Source organism: Emys orbicularis, chromosome 3 (genome assembly GCF_028017835.1).
Source record: "Emys orbicularis isolate rEmyOrb1 chromosome 3, rEmyOrb1.hap1, whole genome shotgun sequence".
Taxonomy (NCBI): domain Eukaryota; kingdom Metazoa; phylum Chordata; order Testudines; family Emydidae; genus Emys; species Emys orbicularis.
Window position 1 is genome coordinate 195,686,364 of NC_088685.1, and position 27,890 is coordinate 195,714,253.

General features: G+C 46.6%; 1 protein-coding gene across 1 annotated transcript in view; it reads left to right on the forward strand.

Moving 5' to 3' along the window:
- Window positions 1–26,465, forward strand: part of LOC135876312 (protocadherin Fat 4-like) — a 77,905-nt gene extending 51,440 nt beyond the window's left edge. Inside the window, exons 31-40 of the mRNA XM_065401491.1 lie at window positions 1,519–1,763; window positions 2,493–2,602; window positions 3,919–4,053; window positions 4,648–4,784; window positions 8,091–8,288; window positions 9,184–9,278; window positions 24,289–24,480; window positions 25,216–25,332; window positions 25,778–25,988; window positions 26,253–26,465. Of these exons, the coding sequence (XP_065257563.1) occupies window positions 1,519–1,763; window positions 2,493–2,602; window positions 3,919–4,053; window positions 4,648–4,784; window positions 8,091–8,288; window positions 9,184–9,278; window positions 24,289–24,480; window positions 25,216–25,332; window positions 25,778–25,988; window positions 26,253–26,465 (1,653 nt within the window). The remainder of the gene's footprint in view (window positions 1–1,518; window positions 1,764–2,492; window positions 2,603–3,918; window positions 4,054–4,647; window positions 4,785–8,090; window positions 8,289–9,183; window positions 9,279–24,288; window positions 24,481–25,215; window positions 25,333–25,777; window positions 25,989–26,252) is intronic.
- The last annotated feature ends 1,425 nt before the right edge of the window (window positions 26,466–27,890 follow it).

Sequence of the window (27,890 nt, forward strand, 5' to 3'; positions counted from 1 at the left end):
TCCATCCTCTTTGAAACCCCCTTCAGGTAGTTGAAGGCTGCTATCAAATTCCCCCTCACTCTTCTCTTCTGCAGACTAAATAAGCCCAGTTCCCTCAGCCTCTCCTCATAAGTCATGTGCCCCAGCCCCCTGATCATTTTCATTGCCCTCTGCTGGACTCTCTCCAATTTGTCCACATCCTTTCTGTAGTGGGGAGCCCAAAACTGGATGCAATACTCCAGATGTGGCCTCAGCAGTGCCGAATAGAGGGAAATAATCACTTCCCTTGATCTGCTGGCAATGCTCCTACTAATGCAGCCCAATATGCCGTTAGCCTTCTTGGCTACAAGGGCACACTCTCCACAAGTATCCTCAAAATATTTTACACTGCATACCCGACTACTGTTCACTGTGTTGTAACTCCCAGGAACACCAGTCCTGAGAGTAATACTTCTATGAATAGTTGCATTTCATCTATGCATTTCTAGTGCACTTATCACTGTGCACACTGATTGGCATTGGCCAGTCTGCCAGCTCAGCATAGCAACAACATTTCTGAACATACCCCTTTCAGGAGAGGGAACTTCCAGAAGTGCCATCAAAAGAAATATCAGTGGCTGTTGCCTCTCTATTTGATGGGGTACAGATCTGGTCAAACTATGTATCTCCAGCTCTAATTTACTGCTATAATAAAACTAAAAGCTCTGTTTTGCTATGTTCCTTCTCATTTCTTTTCTTCTTTTCTTTATAAATACTTTTTAACTCTCAGTGTGAATTTAATGCTCATGAAAGATACTGGGTTGACAGCTGGGGAGACTCTCTTAATGGACAGAACAGGAACAAGGGAGTTGACAATGCAATCTTCTCCCACACTCTCCTGACCAAGGGAGTGGGAAGGAGAGAGTAGTTCAGTCTTCATGTCCATTCAGACTTGGCCCCTCTGTGAAGATTGCCTAGAAGTGTGTCAATCACCACCAGTTGTGGAAGGGGTGGTTAGGTCATATGGACTCCCAGCCACTGAAAACTGGACTGAGACCACCAAATCCTGTCTCAGGGATGTGTTTCTGAATTAAAGAGGCAGTTGAAAGTGCAATTTGGGATTTTTTCTGCTCTCTCTTCTTGGTGCTTGGGAGGTATTCAATACAAAACACTTAAATCATTTCTCTCTTCCTATGTGATAGTTTGAACACTTGGTGCCTGATCTGAAGCCCGCTGAAGTCAGTGGAAATACTCCTATTGTCTTCAGTAGGCTTTGGTTCAAACCCAGAGAGCCTGATGTTCAGCCATTTTAATTTGGCAGATGAGGCTTTATAAGTGGAAATAATTGTGCCTAATTCACTGTGAGTGAAGATATCAAAATCCTTTACAAACATTAACAAAGAAAGCTTCTCAACATCTGTGGCAAGTAAAGATTAATTTTTATCCCTGTTTTACAGGCACAGTTCTGGCAGAGCATAGAATACCGATCTCCTGTGCTTAATAATAGTCTTCTCCCACTTCTCTCTCTGAAATTCTACTAATGTGTTCTTGCTATTGCAGGGGGAAAATGCTCTTATTGAATACTATATCCTGCCGGATTTTAGCTTCAGCCAGTTCTTCCTGATTGAGGATATAAATGAGGGGAAAATAATAACAATTGGAAACCTATCCAAACCTGGAGAGATCCCTTTGAGAATAATAGCTAAAGATCGAGGTTCTCCTCCATTAAATAGCACAGCCTTGATTAAACTCAATGTGCTTGACAATCGCCCGTTTGTCCCACAGTTTAATCAGACTGACATCAGGTGAGGGTTTTTATATTCAATTACATGAGTGTCATTGTTTTGAATTCTCCTTGTAGCTGAGACCACATTGCCACTGAATTCGTTAAAAGTATTGGGGGTAGTATTTCCAAAGATGGAAATTCCATTTTTCTTCGTGTGGGAAGCAACAAACAATTAATTTTAAATAACAAAGCCAGAAAATGTCCCTAGTCTAATTGTTTTGTGCATCTGATGTTTGGAACCATGTTTTACATTTTTATTGCCTTATTCTTCAGCTTATAAAATGCACTTGTTCTCCAAACTCACCCAATCAGAGTAAAGATCACCCTTCTTTTCCCCCTTTCTCATGCACACCATCGAACAGTATTTTGGTATAAAAATGTATTGATTTTATGTCAATAATTATTACTGGCATATTGTTGTGGGCTCTAAATGCAATTGGTCCTACACATACTGGGCATCAACCCCCTATCAACCACCCACCACCAAATGGAAAAATCTTCCCTAGCCTTGACCCAAAGTCAAATGAATGCTTGGCCAAAAAGATGAGCCTTGCACTGCTCTTTGAAGGCCAGCATACTCCAGTAGGCACCCTCCAGAGGGGAAAAAGGTCCATAGCCAAGGATCTTCCATCAAGAACACCTTCTCCCAAGTCTCAAAGGTTCAACAACATGCACTGCCAACAAATCAGCTATTGGTATTTGTGCCAGTAAAATCTATCATCACAGTCTGTCGTCTTTTTTCTGTTAGCATAACTGTGATGGAAGACACAGGAGCTGCACATTTAGTTTACACTTTTGCTGTGATGGAAGCCTTAGGGAGACCAATTGATTACAAAATTGTATCTGGTAATGAGCGTGGTGAGTACAGCTTCTTCTTACACCCTAAAGTAGGCAAATATAGCACTATAAACTAGCTCTGGGTGGGAGATCATATTCTATTTAGCAGTGAAACTGAGTGAGAATAATGACGATGGAATATAATGTAGGTATGGAGAGTGACATGATTTCTTACTATATCTCTTTGGTATAAGACATCACTGGTTTTATTTGGCCAAGTTCAGAAGTGAACCTAGGTGGTGGTATAAATTCCATGTTGCCAAGTGGGTTTACGTGGGTGTAATTTACATGCTGAAAGAGCAAAAGGGGGAAGGGTCTCAGGAGAAACAACTAATAGGAAGGGGTAAGTAAGTACCTTGTTGTTTGCCAGTTGCTTTTCTATTACATCAGCTTGCACTCACACCAATTTACTGGTGTGCAACTTACACCTACATTTACAACATTTGGGAATATGGCCCCCTATGTCTAAAAACTTGGAATAATGAAAATCTGAGTAAAAAAATGCAAATCAAGTAGAAAGACAGGTGCAGCGCACATAACTAACATTCTGTCTTCTGTATACTGCACCTTTAAATGTAAGAAGTCTGTCTGTTCAGGGAAAGGACTTTGAGGAGATTCAAGATAGAGAATCAGTGGGGGCGGGTCTTACAGTGAGCGGCTCACTTGGCTTTCTCTCTCATGGAGATGTTATAGTCTTTCTTCTTCCGTGTGACTTCCCTAATCTAAAACAATGGTGGTCAGCGGAGCATTGCTGGTGGAAAGCTGGCTGGTCACATGTTCTGTCATTCCTTCTTGTTTCCAGCTGGTAAATGTTACTAAAAGACAGCTATAAAAACACACGCCACGCTTACCAAATATTACTCTTCCATGTAAGCAATTGCTATAGTTGCCTGAGGAATGTTATGCAATCATGAATGGGAAGCATAGTAGTCCACACACTTGCAAATAGGAGGAGAGGTGAGGTGACAAATCAAGATCTCTCTTAAGATGTCATCACACTATGGAAAAGGTTTGAGAGACCCTGGACTGGAATAAGTCATCTAGATTGAAAGTGCACATTTTGCTCTTTTTGTATAGGAAATACAGACGTATTAACAAGCAATGTGTGAAGTCATAAAAAGCACAGCTGGTGACCTACTTCTGGTTGAAAGTTTGTTGAGGTTTTGGTACTTTTGCCACTCCTGTATTAGTATTGAAATACACTAGCATTCAGTCCCCAAGAACTGAGGCAGTACAGTAGTATTACAAGAGCAACACAGATAGAAGAGGTGTGAAGGATACAAATGAAAAGGGTAACTACCGGTATATTACTGAAAAGTGCACATTTTCCCTTTCAGACCATTTTATACTGAATACAAAAAGTGGACAGCTAAAAACGGCAATTAACTTGAACTATGAGGAAATTTCTCAGTATACAATTACAGTTGAAGCAAATGAAAGTCCCTCGTCTGTCACACAGGTCCAGTATTCAGGTATATTTTTTCCTTTGAAGGACATTGCAGTTTGAATTGGAGGGTGTTACGCACAGGACACTTCTTGTGCATTCTATATTTGCACTAAATTTAGAAACAGAAAATGTGAATTGCTTTAAATGACAAAGCTGTAGTGAAAGATTTAAAGCTGAGGGCCAGATTGTGTGGGCACTATGCAGGCAACAGAGAGCAAAGAGCCTTCCCTCAACCTTGCACTCCTTCACAGGGGTTCACCACAGCCACAGATGGGAACGCAGCTGTTGGCACTGGACTTCCCAAATGGCATAGGTCTACGGCCCCAGCTCCTGTCTGTCCTGGCTAACATGCTGCATCCTGTCACACTGCATCACTCCAGCATGTGCCACCCAGAGCTCCCAGAGGAATTCTAGTTGAGTCCGCCAGAGTTCTTCTGGGGACTTTTTTGTTCTGTGCCACCCCTCCTCACCCCCATTCAGCATAGCCTTTGTCTTAAAGCTGCCTGCCTTCACATCTGAAAGCAATGCTTGGGGTTAATGGAGAGACATGTTTGTAGCTTCAGTTATATGTTCTGCATGATACAGGATTTAATTAAATTAATGTATTTATTTTTTAAAGGTCTGTTTTCTCAAAATGTGGCAAGACTAACAATCTTAGTGCAAGATGTAAATGAAAAGCCAGCATTTTTGAACAGCTCCTACTCTGTTCGGATCTTGAACTCAGTGCCGTACAAATTCCCAGTTGTTAAAGTTCAGGTAGAGTATATTTCTGCCCTTCCTGAGTATCTGAAGGCTTTTGAAAGACTTGGGCTCCATTCACACTGGCCATTAAATTGGGTTAGTGGAGCCATTTTTAAACATGTTTTTAAAATGTTGGGTCATCTTCTGCCCTGCATCTGAGATCTGCTCAGTGAATGATGGGGGACATCAGGGAGCTTGTTATAGTTCCCTGGTGCTGTGAGCTGGTTTGTGCCTGCCCCAGCCTTGGCGTGAACTGGAGCAGCCTAAGGGGCCTGCTCTAACTTATGCCACTGGTGTATGGTACCTAAAGAACACTACACCAACTGAGGCTCGACATAATCCCATCCAGAGGGTAGGCATGGATCCAAGAGCTGGTGCTGGCCAGTTACAGTCAGAATGCAGCCGCTTTTACACTGCTTGAATAGCATAAAAGGGGCTGGATCGTAAACAAGAATCTGGCCCATTATGCCTACCCTGCACAGACCAGGTTAACTGTGTTTAAGGCCCAATCCTATTGCCACTAAAGTCAGTGAGAAAACTCCCACTGACTTCAATGGTGCAAGATGAGGCCCTTGAATAATAATAGCAGGAGCTGTTAGTAAACTGGGTTTATAAACCAGCCCACTAACAGCGTTTAATTGCCACTGTGGGCAGGGCCGGCTCCAGGCACCAGCCGACCAAGCACGTGCTTGGGGCGGCACCTGGTAAGGGGCAGCCAATCTTGGGGTGGCGGGGGGTGCTCAGGGTTTTTTGTTTTTTGGGTGGGGGGGTTCGGTCGGGCGGCGCTGGGGGTGGGGTGGGTTGTTTTTGTTTTGGCGGCTGGGGGGGGGGGAATTCGGCAGCGGTGCTCCGGGGGGGGGGTGTTCGGCAGCGCGGCTCGGCGGTGGGGGTGTTTAGCGGCGCTCGGCGGGATGTGTGTATGGCGGCGGGAGGGTTCGGTGGCGCGGCGCTCCGCGGTGGGGGGGGTGTTCAGCGGCGCTCCGCGGCGCTCCGCGGGGGGCTGGGGGGTTCGGCGGGGGAGTTCGGCGGCACTCCACGGGAGGTGTGTATGGCGGCGGGAGGGTTCAGCGGCGCGGCGCTCCGCGGGGGGGGGTGTTCGGCAGCGCTCCGCGGGGGGCTGGGGAGTTCGGCAGGGGGGTTCGGCGGTGCTCCGCGGGGGGCTGGTGTGTTCGGCACCGCAGCGCTCCGCGGGGAACTGGGGGGGTTTGGCGGCGCGGCGCTCTGCAGGGGGCTGGGGGGGGTTCGGCGGTGCTCCGCGGGGGGCTGGGGGGGTTCGGTGGGGGGGGGGGGTCGGCGGCGCTCCGCGGGGGGCTGACATGTTCGGCGGCGCAGCACTCCGCGGGGGGCTGGGGAGGGTTGGCGGCGCGCCGCTGGGGGGGGTTCGGTGGTGCGGCGCTCCGCGCGGGGGGGGGGTGGCAGCGCAGCGCGGTGCTGAGGGGGGTGTGTTATGGCGGTGCTATGGAGGGCGGCACTCTTTATTTTTGCTTGGGGCGGCAAAAAAGTTAGAGCCGGCCCTGACTGTGGGCAGACCCTTCACAATGCTCTTGAAATCATATTACTAAAATAGTGCTAAGTCATTCAGGAGGGAGACAGAGGGCTCATGAAACTCTGCAAGGTTCATCTCAGGGAATTTCCTTGAGGCTTCTTAAGGAGAGGGACTTGGAGTGGCCAAATGCAGAGGACACTCCCTCCAAACCCATTCCCCATAGATATAGAGGTCTGTGAGGAAGGAAAACTGCAGTCCTGTGGAGATTCACTGCTATGACTTCCCAAGTCCTGTGGCTCCCTCTGGAGTCATTTTGCCATTGACTCTCCCCCTGCATCTGACTGGAATGGGAGTTAATGCTGCACAGAGCACTAGTAACTTCCCCATTGATATCTGAGACACAAGGAGAGTGAGGTAATATCTTTTATTGGACAAACTTTGGTTGGTAAAAGACAGTAAAAGAGACAAGCTTTTGAGCTTACATAGAGCTCTTTTTCAGGCCAAACCACTGATATCTGCTCAATTATCCACCAGGCCCAATGGGGAATGTGTTGCAGCAGGGCCAGCTCCAGGCACCAGCCGACCAAGCACATGCTTGGGGCGGCACCTTATAAGGGGCGGCCAATGTTGGGGTGGTGGGGGGAGCTCACTGTGTTTTTGTTTTTGTTTTTGTTTGGCAGGGCGGCGCTCGAGGGTTGTTTTTTTTTTTGCTTCGGTGGCGTGGCATGGCGCGGCGCAGCGCTGGGGGGGTGGCGAGGGTTTGGGCGGCCCGGCCAGGCGCTGGGGGGGTTTGGCCGGCGCGGTGCTCTGGGGGTTTGGCCGGCGCGGCCCGGCCCGGCGCTGGGGGGGGGGGCGGAGGGTTGGCCGGCGCGGCACTCCGGGGGTTTGGGCGGCCCGGCCCGGCGCTCGGGCGGGAGTTTGGCTGGCGCGGCGCTGGGGGGGGAGGGCGGGGGTTTGGGCGGCCCGGCGAGGCACTGGGGGGAGGGGCGGGGGTTCGGCGGTCCGGCGAGGCACTTGGGGGTTTGGGCGACCTGGCGCTCGGGGCGGGGGTTTGGGCGGCCCAGCCCGGCGCTGGGAGGGTTTGGCCGGCGCGGCGCTCCGGGGGTTTGGGCGGCCCGGCCCAGCCTGGGGTGGGGGATTGGCCGGCGCGGCGTGGCGCTCCGGGGGTTTGGGCGGCCCAGCCCGGCGCAGCGCTGGGGGGGGGGGGCGGGGTTTGGCCGGCGCGGAGCGGCACTCCGGGGGTTTGGGCGACCCAACCCAGCCCGGACCAGCGTGGCGCGGCGCACTGGGGGTTTGGCTGGCGCGGTGCTTGGGGGGGAGGGCAGGGGTTTGGGTGGCCTGGCGAGGCACTGGGGGCGGGGGGGCGGCGGCACGGCGCTGGGGGGGGGTCGGCGGCGCAGCACTGGGGGGGGTGTTACGGCAGGGTGGCGCTCTTCTTTTTTGCCTGGGTCGGCAAAAAAGTTTGAGCCGGCCCTGTGTTGCAGAATGCAGCTGCTCCACCATCCCTGCTCCTTTCAACCCGAGTGCTGCCCCCTTGACTCTAGTAGCTGTAGAATCTTCAGCGGGCTCACTAGGATGCATTTCATAGAGCCATTATTTCCCCCTTCCATCAACCTGATTCTGATGGTTTCTGCCCCCTTTTCACTTGTGTTAATGGAAGGGAGGTACAGGTCTATGCATTTAAAAATTATACAGACCAGTCCCAGGATGCCAGGATTTTATAAATACCAATTGGGGAGAAACCCACAGGCTTTCAAGAGCAGTTTACAGTCCAAAAGCCAGAGGCTGAGTACTGCTCCGCTACATTATTGTTGCTTTTTCTTTTCTGAATCCAGGCCACAGACCCAGATTCAGGAGATAACGGGTTTCTGCTATACAGTTTGGTGAATCATCAAACCAATGAATTTGATATTGATGAAAATACAGGGCAGATTTATACAGTGTCAGTGACAGGAAAGATTGGATCATTTCCTTTGCAAGTCGAAGCTGCAGACCAAGGAGGGAAAGGACTCATGACACAAGCAACAGTCGATGTAAGAGATTAGCAAATATATATGGTTTATTCCTCTTTTCCTTCCATTTCAAAACTCTGTGTACAACTAAGGTTAGTTTTTAAAAAGTCTATCCCATTATTACTATTAAACAATGAAACTGTAGGATGTACTATATAGAGTAGGGTATATGTTGAGAGCTGCATGTGGGTTACTATGTTGTAACTTCTATTTAAAAGAAACAACGCACAGGATATGGTTTATGTCTGTGTGTTGGGATGAAAATTGATCTATGTATGTCCATAGAGCTCCTTAGACATCTGGAACAAAACAATCCCTGGTGTGACTCAGTAGAGTTGCACCAGGGATTAAGTGGCCTACAATGCAGATCTCAAGCACTGCAATGACAACTTTACATTTAAAGTTACAACATGTGATACAGGGCTATCTAGCTGCTGAGTTTACATTGAACTGGCCATATGCACATGCAGATATCTGATTTTGCATATGCCTGCCTGGTTGCACAAATAAGTTATGTGCAAAAAAATATTTGCTTGGACCTAATTTTGGAAGTCTGTCTATAAATTTGCATGCATGAATAGGGAATACCAGATGTAAGAGATTTTAGTTTTATCTTGTATCTGCCCGTTTTTTCTTCTATATATTATCCATAGGCATAGCATAGTTCCATGTTTCTTCAGATATAATTTAGTAGGTTCTTAAACCTTTTTGGAGTTTCCTGTAAAATCATCTTAACTTCTCAGTTCCACTGAAGTAATGGAGAGGAAAAGTCCTATGTGTACTTGATGTCTTCTCATTTTTATCCCAACCCTCAGAAAGCATTTTCTGCAAGCCAGTCTTGAGAATAAAAAAAGTTATAAATGTGGATAGGAAACATGAAATATAGACTTACTGTGATTCATTTATTATTTTATAGGTAACCATTGATCCCAGTTCCAGTGATAACATTGTGGTACTTGTCCTTAGTCAGAAGATCAATATTGTTGAAAGAAACATTCCTGAATTAAAAAGGTATTTATGGAACTATATAGTTTATTCTGATATAACGCCCAGGGACAGATTAAGGCAGGGTCCCCTTAGGATCTGGATCTGGCAGTCTTAGGGGGGCCAATACAGCTATCAGTCATTGAGAAACCAAGTCCTCAATTGGTGTAAATCAAAGTGGCTCCAATTATTTCAATTTAGCTGTGCCGATTTACATGTATTGAGGATTTGGCTCCAAGAGTTTAGCGCGCTGGAGAGGAAGACCACAGATTCTACTGGGTTTCAATGGACTAGAAAGAAGTCTCTCAGGGTGAGGAGGGGGATTAGGGAAAAATGATCAAGTCAGCCATTTCCACTTTTTATAAACAGAAAAGCAAGTAGCCAAGATGGTGACAAAGTAGTCTGATAGCTCTGACTTTGCTGGGTTGCCTTATGTCTGAAGTAGTGTCATCACTTAAATGATGTGAGGTTTGTTCAGTTCTGTGGGTTGAAGTCATATCATGGGTGCAGCTAATATTCTGAAATTTGTACTCACATACTGACCTTCCTTTTCCCTGAAGAAATAAAAATAATCCTGCAAACTAGCCCTCTCCTGCTCTGGCGGGTGCATGGCCCTGATGATGGGAAATTTGCTTGAGCTGGAGAAGGTTGCAGAGGTAGAAAGGGTGTCATAAAAGGTTAGTCATCCCAATGGTGGGCAGCCTTGGCCAGGAAAGTGGGCGTGGCCATGGCATGCACTGATTCAACTCCTCATTCTTTGGCTTGGCTTCCAAGAAACGCAACTACAAACTAAAGCTTCCCCACAAAAAGAAAATCTCTTGAAGGGCAGCAGCAGCAGCAAAATCTGTCTTAGTGTGGGGGGGTCAACTGTCCACAGGGCACCAGGGAATTAGTTAACATGTAGATGGCCCATCAGCTCTGAAATATAGCACAGTTATAATGTAATTACATCTAGCCTTGGTGGATTCAAAACAGAAGTGGCCAGTAGAGCCAATCTCGGGCTGCAGCTCTGGTGGCTGTTTCTTAAAGATGTTCTGTCTTTTCTTGCTTGTTTATGAAGACTCCAAATATTTTTTGTTTTATTTTTCAAACATTATTTATATTTTGCATTATGAATATCAGGCTTGATTTCCCTGCTCTTGCTGCAGGAACTTTAGGAGGAATGAAGATTTAAGGGAATGATGACATCACAGGAGAATTAAACATAGGCATTTCACCAACCTCCAACTCTTAGGGGTTGGGCGAAAACATTCCTTGGGGGAAGGGTTATCCCATAATTGTTAACTGCAGAGTGTTGCACTTTCTCTGCGGGGGTGGGTGGGGAATAGAAATGCACTGTGAATCGTGGGGCAGGGAGGGGAGTGGAGGGATAAGAAGAGGAGCTAATGAGACTCGGCTGAGGGGGCAGGGAGCTGGCTCTAGTTTGGGGAGGGGTCTCCTGGCTGAGTAAAAAAAAGATAGGGAGAGAGGAGAGCTGTTCCTACATTCTCCCTGGCTAGGGGCAGATTAAGATTTATTGGAGTCTTAGGCACAAAGAACATCCCCCCCCGCCATGGGGTCCTGCCCCCTGCTCCTCTCCTTCCCCCAGGGCATGCCCCCTAGCCTGGCCAGAAGCCAGGCTGTGGTAAGAGTTGCCCAAGGAGCCCGGGCTGCTGTGGGGAGCCCTGGACTCTCTACCTGCCCTGGGTGGTGCACCCTGGGGGGCAGGGACACAAGCCAGGGTCTGCTCTTGGGCATCCTAGCCCTCCCCACCAAGGGCAGGTGGAGGGCCCAAGGCTCCCCATAGCTATCCAGGCTCCATGAGTGGCTCTTATCACAGCCTTAGGCAGTGGTCCTCAAACTGTGGGGTTCACCGCCATAGGGGGGCATGGAGGAATGCTCAGGGGGACTCAGCAGGGCCTGAGTCAGCCCCCTCAAGGGGGGTGGGCAGGAAGCACCACCCAGCCCTGCTGTGCCCCCAGCTCTGCTCTGGCTCCACCGCAGCCCTGCTCCTAGCCCCAGCCATGGCTCTGTTCCCAGCTACGGCTCCAGGCACACCTCTGGTTCTGCTCCCGACTGCGGCCCCTGGCCCCACCACAGCCTCTGGCTCTCGCTCCTTTTTCTGGCCCCGGCTCCCAGGGGGGCACAGACTGGGTAAAGGGGGGGCACAACTGAAAAAGTTTGGGGACCCCAGCCTAGGGTGACCATACGGCCCATTTTGGCCCCGGACATCCCGACTTTTTTGGCAAAACTGGGCATTTGTCCTGTTTGCTCTTGCCAACTGATCACCAGTTGGCAAGAGTAAATGGGACAAGTGTCAAGTTTTGCCAAAAAGGGGCTTGGGGGGTGTGTGTGTGAGTGGCGGGGTTCAGGCCAGCCCTGCATGGGGGAAAAGGGGAACTTGGGCGAGCAGCTTGGGACAGCTCTGTATGGGGCAAGGTAGACATTCGGGCCAGCTCCATGCAGAGGAGCGGGGGTGAGGAAGGGAGAGGGGGCTCAGGCCAGCTTTGTGAAGGAGAGAAGGTGTGGGGGGGAAGGAAGAGGGGGCTCGGGCTCAGGCCAGCTGTGTGCTGGGCTAGAGCAAGTGGCTTGCCTACCTCCGCATGGGGAAGGGTGGGCGGGATACACTCTCCCTCCCACAGCTCTGTCTTCCAGCCTGGCTGGGGACAGGGCCTCAGGGGGAAGAGGAGGAGGAGGGCAGAGTAGCAGGGCCAAGGGACTGGGGGGAGAGGAGGAGCAGGGGGTGGTGCCAGAGCGCTGGTGATCCTGTGGGGGCCCCCAAATTGGCCAGGGCCCCTTGGCATGGGCCCCATTGGTCCATACGGTAATCCGCCACTGTTTTGGCAACCAGCCTGATCCCATGCACCGCTCTGGCCAGAGCCCACTCTTGCCTCCACTTATAAGAATGTAAGAATGGCTCTACTGGGTCAGACCAAAGTTCCATCTAGCCCAGTATCCTGTCATCCAACAGTGGCCAATGCCAAGTGCCCGAGAGGGAATGAACAGAACAGGTAATGATCAAGTGATCCATCCCCTGTCGCTCATTCCCAGCTTCTGGCAAACAGAGGATAGGGACACCATCCCTGCCCATCCTGGCTAATAGCCATTGATGGACCTATCCTCCATGAATTTATTTAGTTCTTTTTTGACCCTGTTATGGTCTTGGCCTTCACAACATCCTCTGGCAAGGAGTTCCACAGGTTGACTGTGCGTTGTGTGAAGAAATACTTCCTTTTGTTTGTTTTAAACCTGCTGCCTATTAATTTCATTTGGTGACCCCTAGTTCTTGTGTTATGAGAAGTAGTAAACAACACTTCCTTATCTACTTTCTCTACACCAGTCATGATTTTAAAGTCAATCATATCTCCCCTTAGCCATCTCTTTTCCAAGCTGAAAAGTCCCAGTCTTATTAATCTCTCCTCATACGGCAGCCATTCCATACCCTTAATAATTTTTGTTCCCCTTTTCTGAACCTTTTCCAATTCCAATATATCTTTTTTGAGATGGGGCAACCACATCTGCACACAGTATTCAAGATGTGGGCATACTATGGATTGATAGAGAGGCAACATGATATTTTCTGTCCTATTATCTATCCCTTTCTTAATTATTCCCAGCATTCTGTTCGCTTTTTGACTGCTGCTGCACATTGCGTGGATGTTTTCAGAGAACTATCCACAATGAGTCATAAGAACATAAGAATGGCCATACTGGGTCAGACCAAAGGTCCATCCAGCCCAGTATCCTGTCTGCCGACAGTGGCCAATGCCAGGTGCCCCAGAAGAAGTGAACCTAACAGGCAATGATCAAGTGATCTCTCTCCTGCCATCCATCTCCACCCTCTGACAAACAGAGACTAGGGACACTGTTCCTTACCCATCCTGGCTAATAGCCATTAATGGACTTAACCTCCATGAATTTATCTAGTTCTCTTTTAAACCCTGTTATAGTCTAGCCTTCACAACCTCCTCAGGCAAGGAGTTCCACAGGTTGACTGTGTGCTGTGTGAAGAAGAACTTCCTTTTATTTGTTTTAAACCTGCTGCCCATTAATTTCATCTGGTGGCCCCTAGTCAGGGCCGGTGCAACCTATTAGACGACCAAGGCGGTCGCCTAGGGCACTACCATTTGGGGGGCAGCATTTTCTTCGGCGGCGACCGCAGCGGCCAGATCTTCGGCCGCCCCGGTCGTCGTCGGCATTTAGGCAGAGGGAGCTGTGGCAGGGTGGCGCGGGGAGAGCCGCCTGCAGCAAGTAAGTGGGGGGCGGCACGCAGGGGAACTCACCTCTCCCCAGCTCACCTCTGCTCTGCCTCCTCCCCTGAGCACGCCACCCCGCTCTGCTTCTCTCCCTCCCAGGCTTGCGGTGCCAAACAGCTGATTGGCACCGCAAGCCTGGGTGGTGGGAGAAGTGGAGCAGCGACGGCATGCTCAGGGAGGAGGCAGAGCAGAGGTGAGCTGGGGTGGGGAGCTGCTGCACGGCTCCCCGGGCCAGGGGGAGCTGCCGCGGGGGGTGGGGGGGGCGCCTCAGGGCAGAGGGGAGATGGGGAGCTGCCGTGGGGGGGGGTGTCACAGGGCTCGGGGAGGGGGGAGGGCGCAAGGTGGAAGTTTCGCCTAGGGCGCGAAACATCCTTGCACCGGCCCTGCCCCTAGTTCTTATATTATGGGAACAAGTAAATAACATTTCCTTATTCACTTTCTCCACACCACTCATGATTTTATATACCTCTATCATATCCCCCCCTTAGTCTCCTCTTTTCCAAGCTGAAAAGTCCTAGACTCTTTAATCTCTCCTCATGTGGGACCCGTTCCAAACCCCTAATCATTTTAGTTGCCCTTCTCTGAACCTTTTCTAATGCCAGTATATCTTTTTTGAGATGAGGAGACCACATCTGTATGCAGTATTCAAGATGTGGGCATACCATGGATTTATATAAGGGCAATAAGATATTCTCCGTCTTATTCTCTATCCCTTTTTTTAATGATTCCTAACATCCTGTTTGCTTTTTTGACTGCCGCTGCACACTGCATGGACGTCTTCAGAGAACTATCCACGATGACTCCAAGATCTCTTTCCAGATTAGTTGTAGCTAAATTAGCCCCCATCATATTGTATGTATAGTTGGGGTTATTTTTTCCAATATGCATTACTTTACATTTATCCACATTAAATTTCGTTTGCCATTTTGTTGCCCAATCACTTAGTTTTGTGAGATCTTTTTGAAGTTCTTCACAGTCTGCTTTGGTCTTAACTATCTTGAGCAGTTTAGTATCGTCTGCAAACTTTGCCACCTCACTGTTTATCCCTTTCTCCAGATCATTTATGAATAAGTTGAATAGGATTGGTCCTAGGACTGACCCTTGGGGAACACCACTAGTTACCCCTCTCAATTCTGAAAATTTACCATTTATTCCTACCCTTTGTTCCCTGCCTTTTAACCAGTTCTCAATCCATGAAAGGATCTTCCCTCTTATCCCATGACAACTCAATTTACGTAAGAGCCTTTGGTGAGGGACCTTGTCAAAGGCTTTCTGGAAATCTAAGTACACCATGTCCACTGGATCCCCCTTGTCCACATGTTTGTTGACCCCTTCAAAGAACTCTAATAGATTAGTAAGACATGATTTCCCTTTACAGAAACCATGTTGACTTTTGCCCAACAATTTATGTTCTTCTATGTGGTCTGACAATTTTATTCTTTACTATGGTTTCAACTAACTTGCCCGGTACTGACATTAGCCTTACCGGTCTGTAATTGCCGGGATCACCTCTAGAGCCCTTTTTAAATATTGGCATTACATTAGCTATCTTCCAGTCATTAGGTACAGAAGCTGATTTAAAGGACAGGTTACAAACCCTAGTTAATAGTTCCGCAATTTCACATTTGAGTTCTTTCAGAACTCTTGGGTGAATGCCATCTGGTCCTGGTGACTTGCTACTGTTAAGTTTATCAATTAATTCCAAAACCCCCTCTAATGACACTTCAATCTGTGACAATTCCTCAGATTTGTCACCTACAAAGGATGGCTCAGCTTTGGGAATCTCCCTAACATCCTCAGCCATGAAGACTGAAGCAAAGAATTCATTTAGTTTCTCCGCAATGACTTTATTGTCTTTAAGTGCTCCTTTTTTATCTCGATCGTCCAGGGGCCCCACTGGTTGTTTAGCAGGCTTCCTGCTTCTGATGTACTTAAAAAACATTTTGTTATTACCTTTTGAGTTTTTGGTTAGCTGTTCTTCAAACTCCTTTTTGGCTTTTCTTATTACATTTTTACACTTAATTTGGCAGTGTTTATGCTCCTTTCTCTTTACCTCACTAGGATTTGACTTCCACTTTTTAAAAGATGCCTTTTTATCTCTCACTGCTTCTTTTACATGGTTAAGCCACAGTGGCTCTTTTTTAGTTCTTTTACTGTGTTTTTAAATTTGGGGTATACATTTAAGTTAGGCCTGTATTGTGGTGTCTTTGAAAAGTGTCCATGCAGCTTGCAGGGATTTCATTCTAGTCACTGTACCTTGTAATTTCTGTTTAACTAACCTCCTCATTTTTGCATAGTTCCTTTTTCTGAAATTAAATGCTACAGTTTTGGGCTGCTGAGGTGTTCTTCCCACCACAGGAATGTTAAATTTTATTATATTATGGTCACTATTTCCAAGCGGTCCTGTTATAGTTACCTCTTGGACCAGATCCTGCACTCCACTCAGGACTAAACCGATAATTGCCTTTCCCCTTGTGGGTTCCTGTACCAGCTGCTCCAAGAAGCAGTCATTTAAAGTATCGAGAAAATTTGTCTCTGCATTTTGTCCTGAGGTGACATGTACCCAGTCAATATGGGGATAATTGAAATCCCCCACTATTACTGAGTTCTTTATTTTGATAGCCTCTCTAACCTCCCTTAGCATTTCATAGTCACTATCACTGTCCTAGTCAGGTGGTTGATAATAGATCCCTACTGTTATATTCTTATTAGAGCATGGAATTATTATACATAGAGATTCTGTGGAACATGTGGATTCATTTAAGATTTTTACTTCATTTGATTCTACATTTTCTTTCACATATAGTACCACTCCCAGATCTCTTTCTTGAATGGTAACAGCTAATTTAGACCCCCATCATTTTATATGTATAGTTGGGATTATGCTTTCCAATGTGCATTACTTTGCATTTATCAACATTAAATTTCATCTGCCATTTTGTTGCCCAATCACCCAGTTCTGAGAGATCCTTTTGTAGCATTTTGCAATCTGCCTGGGTCTTAACTATCTTTAGTAATTTTGTATCATCTGCAAATTTTGCCACCTGTTTACCCCTCTTTCCAGATCATTTATGAATATATTGAATAGGACTGGTCCCAGAACAGACCCTTGGGGGACACCACTATTTACCTCTCTCCATTCTGAGAACTGACCATTTATATCTACCCTTTGTTTCCTATCTTTTAACCAGTTACCAATCCATGAGAGCACCGTCCCTCTTATCCCATAGCAGCTTACTTTGCGTAAGAGCCTTTGGTGAGGGCCCTTGTCAAAGGCTTTCTGAAAATCTAAGTACACTATATCCACTGGATCCCCTTGGTCCACATGCTTGTTGACCCCCCAAAGAATTCTAGTAGATTGGTGAGGCATGATTTCCCTTTACTAAAACCATGTTGATTCTTCCTCAACAAATTATGCTCATCTATATGTCTGACAATATTGTTCTTTATTATAGTTTCAACCAGTTTGCCTGGTACTGAAGTCAGGCTTACAAGCCTGTAATTGCAGGGATCACCTCTGGAGCCCTTTTTAAAAATTGGCATCACATTAGCTATCCTCCAGTCATCTGGTACAGAAGCTGATTTAAATGATAGGTTACAGACTACACTTCCCCTCTTCTTTCCCCCTCCTGTGTATGCGTGGGGTCATAAACATAGCTGGGTCCTGCTCTTGCCTCTGTGATGTTGTATGTGCAGCAAAGATTGCAGGGTGGGGGGAGGGAGAAACATATGTCAACCCCTGCAAAATTTCCACTGCAGGGTCATTAACCCTCCCGGGTTCCCTAGTTCTGCCATCCCTGTTCCTCCAAAGCAGGTGGTGCTGACCACTGTCACAGACAGGATACTGGATTATGGGTTACCACTGGTCTGATCCGGTATGAAATTGTCTATGTTCCAATGAAATCAGAACAATAAAGGGCCCAAGGCAAATAGATTTTCCCCCTTGCATTTCACCTTTAAGTGGTAATAATAATAGTCCACATCTGATAGATATGAATCTGCAATATTTATAACAATGCTTTCAGGAAACAAATCAATATTCATTTGGTAAAGCATGACACAATATTCCTTGTGCTAAGTTGTATTGGTTGTGAACTGCAAGCAAGAGAATTTATTTCAATTTACATTTTAAAGTTTTCTTTTGTAGCTCATTTATGCTAACATATCTAAGAGTTTCCAGGTTTCATATGAAACAATAATGGGAAGTAGCTTAGTCTAGTGTTCAGAGCAGAGGACTCTGAGTTGGGATCACTGGGTTCTCTAACTGACTCTTTGTACATCTACACTGAAGAGGGAAAAAAAACACAGCAGTGAGTCTGACTTGAGATTGCTCTATGGGGCTAAAAATAGCAATATACACATTCCCACTCAGGCTGGAGCCGAGGCTCTGAAACCTGGAAAGAGGAATGGGTCTCAGAGCTCAGGCTCCAGCCCAAGTGGGAACATCTACACAGCTATTTGTAGCCCTGTAGTGCAAGCCCGGCAAACTTGAGTCAGTTTGACTCAGCTGCTACAAGAGGTTTTTTTTCAGAGTAGACGTACCTTCTGATACTGACCTATTGTGTGACCTTGGGCAAGTCACTTAACCTCTGTGCATCAATTTTCCTATCTATAAAACAGGGATGATAATAAACATGAGCCATTATTGTGTTTTGAGATCCTTAGATGAAAATGGTAAATAATTGCATAATATTATATTAAACGTTATCGTTGTATAACATTGATTACTTTGTCATTTCTAGATAAAAATAATTTGTTGTTCCCCAGCCAATTAAAATTGTTTATCTCAATCTGGTGGCAGGGTTCTAGAAGGAAAACTCGAATGGACTGTTTACATCATTGATGTGTTATCTAATACTGTTGACAGAAGAGTAAGAGAAAGCACGGATGTAACCCATGTAAAGATTGTCGCTGTTGATCAGGCAGCCCAAGCAATACCTGCGGAGCATGTAAAAAGGTCTGTATGGTATAGTACAGAGTGTATCATTGTGAGTTACAAAGCTGGATTTTGTTTCCTTTAAAATATTTACATCTTGATTAGGGATGAATGAACTGGTTCAGATCAAGTAAGAACTGCTCTGAGATGTCCCTCAAATCTCAAACTGAACCACTTCTGAGTTTCAAAAAGTTAATTCTCAAAAAGCTATTTTCCTGTAAGTGGTTCCTGCTGGGACTTGAAAGTGTTAAAATACCATACAGACACTATCCTGGTGAGATTTCCAACCCGGTTTTATAGATTCCAGGAGGTTCAGGAAGTTCTGATATGGTTCAGATAAAGCAACTCTTATGGAAACATCCTACAGAATTCAAAAGGGAGGGTTGAAATCAAGAGCATTCTACAGAAATTAAACAGGGGGCTATAGGAACTATTCTAAACAACTCTGAATTTAAATGAGAATTAGATCCCTACAATAGCATTTAACAGGTTGGTTAAAAGTTATATAGACGAGTAATAAATCTCTGTTCTGTTCTGTAGGACTTTACCACTGAGGTATGGGACTGAATTCAGCCCTGGCATAAGCAGGTGAACTCCACTGAGCTCAATGGACTTTGCCTGTTTACACTATCTTTGAATCTGTCCTACAGCTGTTTTAGCTGCTTAAATCAAATTGAACCTCTGGATCTTTTGAGTTTTACCCATCAGTAGTTCAGACATAACATAATATAACGCCTATGATTCACTTCTTAGGTGTTACTAGAGTCATAAATGGTGGTGGGGCCCCCACAATACCTATTCAGGCCCCAATTCTACAATGAACTCCACCCAGATGGACCCTTGTGCCTGTGCAGAGTTCTGTTGGCTTCACTGAAGCTCTACATGCACATAGAGATCCATCTGGTCTCATCTCATTGCAGGATCATCCTTTAAGCTCCCCATTCTAAACTTTGCATCCCCTTAGAGCATGTCAACACCAGCTGCCTGAATTAGTTAGAGAAGCTGCTGGCACAGATTCTCAGGGTATGTCTACACTACGAAATTAGGTCGAATTTATAGAAGCCGGTTTTATAGAAATCGCTTTTATACAGTCGATTGTGTGTGTCCCCACATAAAATGCTCTAAGTGCATTAAGTCGGCGGACCGCGTCCACAGTACCGAAGCTAGCGTCGACTTCCGGAGCGTTGGACTGTGGGGAGCTATCCCACAGTCCCCTCAGTCTCCGCCGCCCATTGGAATTCTGGGTTGAGATCCCAATGCCTGATGATGCAAAAACAGTGTCGCGGGGGGTTCTGGGTACATGTCGTCAGGCCCCTCCCCCTCTGTCAGAGCAACGGCAGACAATCGATTCGCGCCTTTTTACCTGGGTTACCTGTGCAGACAACATACCCCGGCAAGCATGGAGCCCGTTCAGCTCAGCTCAGCTCACCGTCACCATATGTCATCTGGGTGCTGGCAGATGTGGGGCTGCATTGCTATACAGCAGCAGCTCCTTGCCTTTTGGCAGTAGATGGTGTATTACGATTGATATCCGTCATCGTCATATTCCTCAGTGAGTTCGATCAGAGGCACCTGGGCAGACATGTTTTGTCTCCTGGAGATTCAGTCCTGCCGGCAGTCCTATTGAACCGTCTTGATGATGATGGCTAGCAGTCGTAGTACAGCATCTTCTGCCAAGCACCCAAAAGATGCCGATGGCTATCAGTCATGCTGTACTGTCTGCTGCCAGCTTAAGATGTAAAAAATAGATGGACCAGATTTGTTCTGTATTCATTTGCTTCCCCCTCTCTCCGTGAAATCAACGGCCTGCTAAACCCAGGGTTTTGAGTTCAATCTTTGGGGGGGCCATTCTGTGTGACAGTTGTTTGTGTTTCTCCCTGATGCACAGCCACCTTTGTTGATTTTAATTCCCTGTACCTGTACGCCATGTCGTCACTCGCCCCTCCCTCCCTCCGTCAGACAATAGTTTTGCGCCTTTTTTCAGCCCAGACGCCATAGCACTGGGATCATGGCGCCCGCTCAGATCACCGCGGCAATTATGAGCACTATGAACACCACGCGCATTGTCCTGGAGTATATGCAGAGCCAAACATGCCAAAGCAAAACCAGGTGAGGAGGCTATTGCAGCGCGGCGACGAGAGTGATGAGGAAATTGACATGGACATAGACCTCTCACAAAGTACAGGCCCCAGCAATGTGCAAATCATGGTGTTACTGGGGCAGGTTCATGGCGTGGAATGCCGATTCTGGGCCCGGGAAACAAGCACAGACTGGTAGGACCGCATCGTGTTGCAGGTGTGGGACGATTCCCAGTGGCTGCGAAACTTTTGCATGCGTAAGGGCACTTTCATGGAACTTTGTGACTTGCTTTCCCCTGCCCTGAAGCGCCAGAATACCAGGATGAGAGCAGCCCTCACAGTTGAGAAGCGAGTGGCGATAGCCCTGTGGAAGCTTGCAACGCCAGACAGCTACCGGTCAGTCGGGAATCAATTTGGAGTGGGCAAATCTACTGTGGGGGCTGCTGTGATCCAAGTAGCCAACGCAATCAAAGTCCTGCTGATATCAAGGGTAGTGACTCTGGGAAACGTGCAGGTCATAGTGGATGGCTTTGCTGCAATGGGATTCCCAAACTGTGGTGGGGCGATAGACGGAACCCATATCCCTATCTTGTCACCGGAGCACCAAGCCACCGAGTACATAAACCGCAAGGGGTACTTTTCAATGCTGCTGCAAGCCCTGGTGGATCACAAGGGACATTTCACTAACATCAACGTGGGATGGCCGGGAATGGTACATGATGCTCGCGTCTTCAGGAACTCTGGTCTGTTTCAAAAGCTGGAGGAAGGGACTTTCTTCCCGGACCAGAAAATAACCGTTGGGGATGTTGAAATGCCTATCGTTATCCTTGGGGACCCAGCCTACCCCTTAATGCCATGGCTCATGAAGCCGTACACAGGCAGCCTGGACAGTAGTCAGGACCTGTTCAACTATAGGCTGAGCAAGTGCCGAATGGTGGTGGAATGTGCATTTGGATGTTTAAAAGCGCGCTGGCGCAGTTTACTGATTCGGATAGACCTCAGCAAAGCCAATATTCCAATTGTTATTGCTGCTTGCTGTGCGCTCCACAATATCTGTGAGAGTAAGGGGGAGACATTTATGGCGGGGTGGGAGGTTGAGGCAAATCGCCTGGCCGCTGATTACACGCAGCCAGACACCAGGGCGGTTAGAAGAGTACAGCAGGGCGCGGTGCGCATCAGAGAAGCTTTGAAAACCAGTTTTGTGACTGGCCAGGCTACGGTGTGAAACTTCTGTTTGTTTCTCCTTGAAGAACCCTCCGTCCCCGTCCCCCCCGGTTCACTCTACTTCCCTGTAAACTAACCACCCTCCCCTTCCCCCTTTGAGCACCGCTTGCAGAGGCAATAAAGTCATTGTTACTTCACGTTCATGCATTCTTTATTAATTCATCACACAACTAGGGGGATAACTGCCAAGGTAGCCCAGGAGGGGTGGGGGAGGAGGGAAGGAAAAGGACACACTGCAGTTTAAAACTTTAAAACTTTAACACTTATTGAAGGCCAGCATTCTGATGCTCGGGCAATCATCTGGGGTGGAGTGACTGGGTGGCCGGAGGCCGCCCCATCGCTTTCTTGGGCGTCTGGGTGAGGAGGCTATGGAACTTGGGGAGGAGGGCTGTTGGTTACACAGGGGCTGTAGCGGCAGTCTCTGCTCCTGCTGCCTTTCCTGCAGCTCAAGCATACGCTGGAGCATATCAGTTTGATGCTCCAGCAGCCGGAGCATCAACTCTTGCCTTCTGTCAGCAAGCTGACGCCACCTATCCTCTTCAGCCCGTCACTTGCTCTCTTCAGCCTGCGATTCAGCCCGCCACCTCTCCTCTCGTTCATATTGTGCTTTTTTGCACTCTGACATTGACTGCCTCCACGCATTCTGCTGTGCTCTGTCAGCGTGGGAGGACATCTGGAGCTCCGAGAACATATCATCCCGAGTCCGCCGTTTTCTCCTTCTAATCTTCACTAGCCTCTGTGAAGGAGAAACATTTGCAGCTGGTGGAGGAGAAGGGAGAGGTGGTTAAAAAAGACACATAGCGCCCTTATTTCCCATACCAAGCACCCGTTGGGCTGGCCATTTAAAATGGGTTTGCAATGTAAAAGGAGGGGCTGCGGTTTCCGGGTTAACATGCAGCACAAACCCAACTACCCCCCCCCCCACACACACACACCCAATTCTCTGGGATGATCACTTCACCCCTCCCCCCTACCGCGTGGCTAACGGCGGGGAACATTTCTGTTCAGCCGAGCAGGAACGGGCACCTCTGAATGTCCCCTTAATAAAATCACCCCATTTCAACCAGGTGACCATGAATGATATCACTCTCCTGAGGATAACAAAGAGAGATAAGGAATGGATGTTGTCTGCATGCCAGCAAACACCGGGACCATACGCTGCCATGCTTTGTTATGCAATGATTCCAGACTACGTGCTACTGGCCTGGCGTGGTAAAGTGTCCTACCATGGCGGACGGGATAAGGCAGCCCTCCCCAGAAACCTTTTGCAAAGGCTTTGGGAGTACATGAAGGAGAACTTTCTGGAGATGTCCCTGGAGGATTTCCGCTCTATCCCCATACACGTTAACAGACTTTTCCAGTAGCTGTACTGGCTGCGATTGCCAGGGCAAATTAATCATTAATCATTAAACACGCTTGCTTTTAAACCATGTGTAATATTTATAAAGGTACACTCACCAAAGGTCCTTTGTGTGCCCTCAGGGTTTGGGAGCATGCCTTGGGTGGGTTCGGGGGTTACTGGTTCCAGGTCCAGGGTGATAAACATATCCTGGCTGTTGGGGAAACCGGTTTCTCCGCTTCCTTGCTGTGAGCTATCTTCATTGTCTTCATCATCATTTTCCTCGTACCCCGAACCCGCTTCCCTGTTGCGTGATTCTCCATTGATGGAGTCATAGCACACGGTTGGGGTAGTGGTGGCTGCACCCCCTAGCATGGCATGCAGCTCCGCATAGAAGCGGCATGTTTGCAGCTCTGCCCCGGACCTTCCGTTTGCCTCTCTGGCTTTGTGGTAGGCTTGCCTTAGCTCCTTAATTTTCACACGGCACTGCTGTGCGTCCCTGTTATGGCCTCTGTCCTTCATGGCCTCTGAGACTTTTTCTAATATTTTGCCATTTCGTTTACTGCTACGGAGTTCAGCTAACACTGATTCGTCTCCCCATATGGCGAGCAGATCCCGTACCTCCCGTTCTGTCCATGCTGGAGCTCTTTTGCGAACCTGGGACTCCATCATGGTTATCTGTGCTGATGAGCTCTGCATGGTCACCTGTGCTCTCCACGCTGGGCAAACAGGAAATGAAATTCAAAAGTTCTCGGGGCTTTTCCTGTCTACCTGGTCAGTGCATCTGAGTTGAGAGTGCTGTCCAGAGCGGTCACAATGAAGCACTGTGGGATAGCTCCCGGAGGCCAATAACGTCGAATTCAGTCCACACTACCCCAAATCTGGCCGATTTTAGCACTAATCCCCTCGTCGGAGGTGGAGTAAAGAAACCGGTTTAAAGGGCCCTTTAAGTTGAAAAAAAGGGCTTCGTCGTGTGGACGTGTCCAGGCTTAATTCGATTTAACGCTGCTAAATTCGACCTAAACTCGTAGTGTAGACCAGGCCTCAGAGTACAATACTGGTGATAGATGTGAATCCCGTGCGGGGAAGCATGCTGTGTTCCAGTATACCACGGGACAGCACCAATCTTCTCTAGTTTTAGTCTTTTCTTCGCTGCTTTATAAACCAAAGTGAAGGCCTTTTGTTAAATAAATTGATGCAAAGGTTTTTACTTCTCTGTTTTTAGAAAATTTAAGGAACAAGAGATGGCCATTCAAACTGAACTGGAGAAAATATTTGGAACTTCTGTTTCTGTTGCAGTAGAAGAGATACCCGTTGACTCAATGCCCTCTGAACTTATAGCAACCATAATTCTAAGTATTCTGCTGGGCTGCATTCTTATAGCCTTTATGACATACATATTTGTTACTAGAAAAAGGTATGAATAAATATTTTATTTAGATTAACAAGGTAGATTTAGATTACAATCCTTACTAAGAATTCAACTTTAAAGGCATAGTGTCAACTTGAAAAATCACAGTTCGGTCTGGAAAATTACTAATGTGAGACATATCACCTAAAATTTGCTGTAAATGAAAGATTAGAGCCAAGAACTATTTTTCTCTATTTTTTCACTTTGTTACTATTTACCTTTGACAGCACTTTGTGTACAGACAACCTCTATAGCCTGTTTCCTCTTTTGTTTTGTGACAAGGCATCAGTGGACAGACTTTTTTTTTTAAATAGGAAAATGTGGTTGCAAGGTCAGAGATAACGTGAGGGGGACACAGATGTAGTACATTATAATACACTTCACTCACTATCCCCTGATCCTGCACCACTGAAGACATTGGGAATTCTGCCATTGACTTCAAAGACAGCAGGGTCATACCCGTTTGAAACTGACTAGATTTCAAGTTGACAGTGTCTGTTTAATCATAATCAGCAGCATGTAACTGAACTTAATATTTATTTCAGTGAAACAGGAAATAATGAGCCAGATTAATTCCTGGGATAATTCTATTTAAGTGGATAAAGTTACCTCAGGAATTAATGTGGCTCAAAATATGTGCTCACTTAAATTATTATTTGTATTGTAAATGTTTAGAAATACTGCAAGGCCAATTCACAAAAATAGGGAACCATTTGCTTGTTGTGTATTTGTCGTTTTCAGAAATGCTAAGCTTCAATTCTTAGTCAATGAACACAATGAAATTAACAGAAATATAGGAAATCGTTATGCAACTGACAGTGATGCAAGTCCACAAAATTTAAGGAAACAAGATGAGAAGTAAGTATAATTCTGAAGACATGCCACAGCTTGTACAAATCAGCATAGTGAAATGTGTGATTGCTTAATTGTTCAGATCATACGAGGTTTTCTTTCATCTATGATTAGCTGTACTGGTTGATTTCCAATGAACTGTTGCTGAATTAAAATATAAAACTTTTTAAGGTATCACGGAAGTTGATATCTTTTAAAGCAAATCGTATGTACTGTGGGCAAGACTTCATGTACTCTTTGACAAGCCATATTGACCTCTATTCAGCCCTATAGGAGACAGGAATGTACATGCTTCCAATGAGACTACTCAAATATGGTAGATAAAGTTCGCAACTTGAGTGAAATACTTTAAAGCCAATGCAAGTTTTGCCATTGACTTCAACAGAGCCAGGTTTTTATGCACGAGTACTTGCAGGATTAGGGCCTCATACATTATCTTACTCTTTTTCAGTGATGCCCAAGTGATGGAGGTTAAAGATGTGGAAAATATCAATAAAAACAATGATGAGAAGGAAATATTAGTAGAGAAACAAAAATGTGATGACCGTGACATTCTACTATTAGATGTTAAAAATGAACATGAAGAAAATGTAGCACCCAAAGAGACCACTAAACCTAATAATGTAGCTCCTCAGCTCACTACAGAAGCTATTACCAATCAGGTAATTTGAATTGAAAAATGAAAGAATGAAGACTGGGTCCAGTAAAGGACTAGGAGTAATTTATATCTACAGTATGTACCGAAAGGCATCTCATTTACTGCTGGTCCAGCAACCTTCACCATTACAAAAATATGCACTCTCTCCATATTTCAAGTGTGGAACACAGTAAAAAGTACTTGAGATTTTGCCTGTTTAGAATGTGTCTAATTCTGTACCTTCGTGACATTTTGTCTCATTTGTATTATTCATTATAATTTCTTGCAGACTTGCTTTCTGACAGAAACCAACGATGGACCAGCTTTTTCCTTAACACCTGATCCAACAATGCGTAATAATGGGAAAGAACTGAAAGGAGTAAGGTTTTCAGAAGTGGCAATTATTTTGGAGCCAGAGAATGAACAAAATGACCCTGATCTTGACATTTTGGTAGCACTGACAGAGAGGGAGGACGAAGGACCTCATATCTCCGCCTTATGAGAATCACAACCCTTGCTCTTAGAGTCATTTAAAGTATTTTGTTGTTCTAATAAAAACAGGAACACTGTCCAGATTTTGATTCCTATATGTATATGCTGTAAGAGATTGACTGGGAAGTAAGTAAGTACTACATTAAGGAGACATTGTAGCTTCTGAAAATCAAGGAAGTGCTCAGCAAAAAAGTATGTATGATTATACTTCAATCTTGTTTTCCTCAGAGCAATGATATTTTAAAATGTGATTAGTTTTTTGTGCTATTTCAGACACAAGAAAATATCCTCTGTGATGACTTTTCATAATTTAAGGAAAAACATTGTCCCCTACTATCAAATCATTTTATATCCTTTTGCTGTTACATATGTACAACAAATAAACACTGTCCTTATCATAAATTCTCAAAATCATTGGATTAGATATTATATGTATAATCACCGTTCATCCCTAAGGATTACACATTAAAATTGAGCCCCATCTAAGTTAGGAAAGGAAACAGCTAGCATTAATAGAGTGAGGTGAATTTGTAGCCAAGGGCACAGCACCAAACCCTCTACTCTTATGAAAAGTGCAAAGGGAATTTTTATGTCCACAGAACAGACAAGACCATTGGCCTAGTGTATCCCCTCCTGTGTGCCCCGCTACTAGTGGACCACTCTGCTTGCAGAGGAGCAGTTTCCACCCTTCCATGCAGCTCTCCCCTGGACTCTGAAGATGTCTCTCTGTAGCAGGGGTAGTAGAACAATTTGTATAGTGGGGGTGCTGAGAGCCATTGAACCAAACTGTAAACCCTGTATATAATGGAAACCACTAAAAGTCAGGGGGTGCTGCAGCACCCCCTGCTCCGCTAGTTCTAGCACCTATGCTCTGTGGCATTGGAGGGGCAGGGGTTTAGGAAGGGCAGTGTGGGCACTGGCCACAGCCCATGTCACCATTTCCTGCAGGGTGCCAGAATCTGAGCAGGACTTGCTACAACTCAAAGCAGTACTGTAGTAACTTGCTTCGATCTCAAATGTAGCTGTAGGGAGAACAGAAGTCAACGTACCATGTTGACCTTCAGGAAAAATGTGGAGGGAGAGCTAGCAGAGCAACTCAGTAAGGAGGGAGGGAGTTTTGTGTCTGCAGAGTTGGAGCACGCCTAGGGTCCCTTTCTCAGTGATCCCTCAGCACCCTTAATTCCCAGAATCCACTCTGAAGGGACAAGGATCCTGTAGCGGCACAGTGACTCACTGGTGCGGCACCTCCCACTGGCCATCCAGGGAATTAGCTTTTCCAGTCTTGGAGCACCCTCTACCGGCCAGTATCCCGTGTGCCTCAAGCCCGTGTCCCTCCCAGACTCTGGTTCCCCTTTACCTTGCGTGCTGCCCTCTGGCAGTACCCCCACTCTCTCTGGCAGGTCTCCCCACCCAGGGGAACCCCCAACCCTCTATC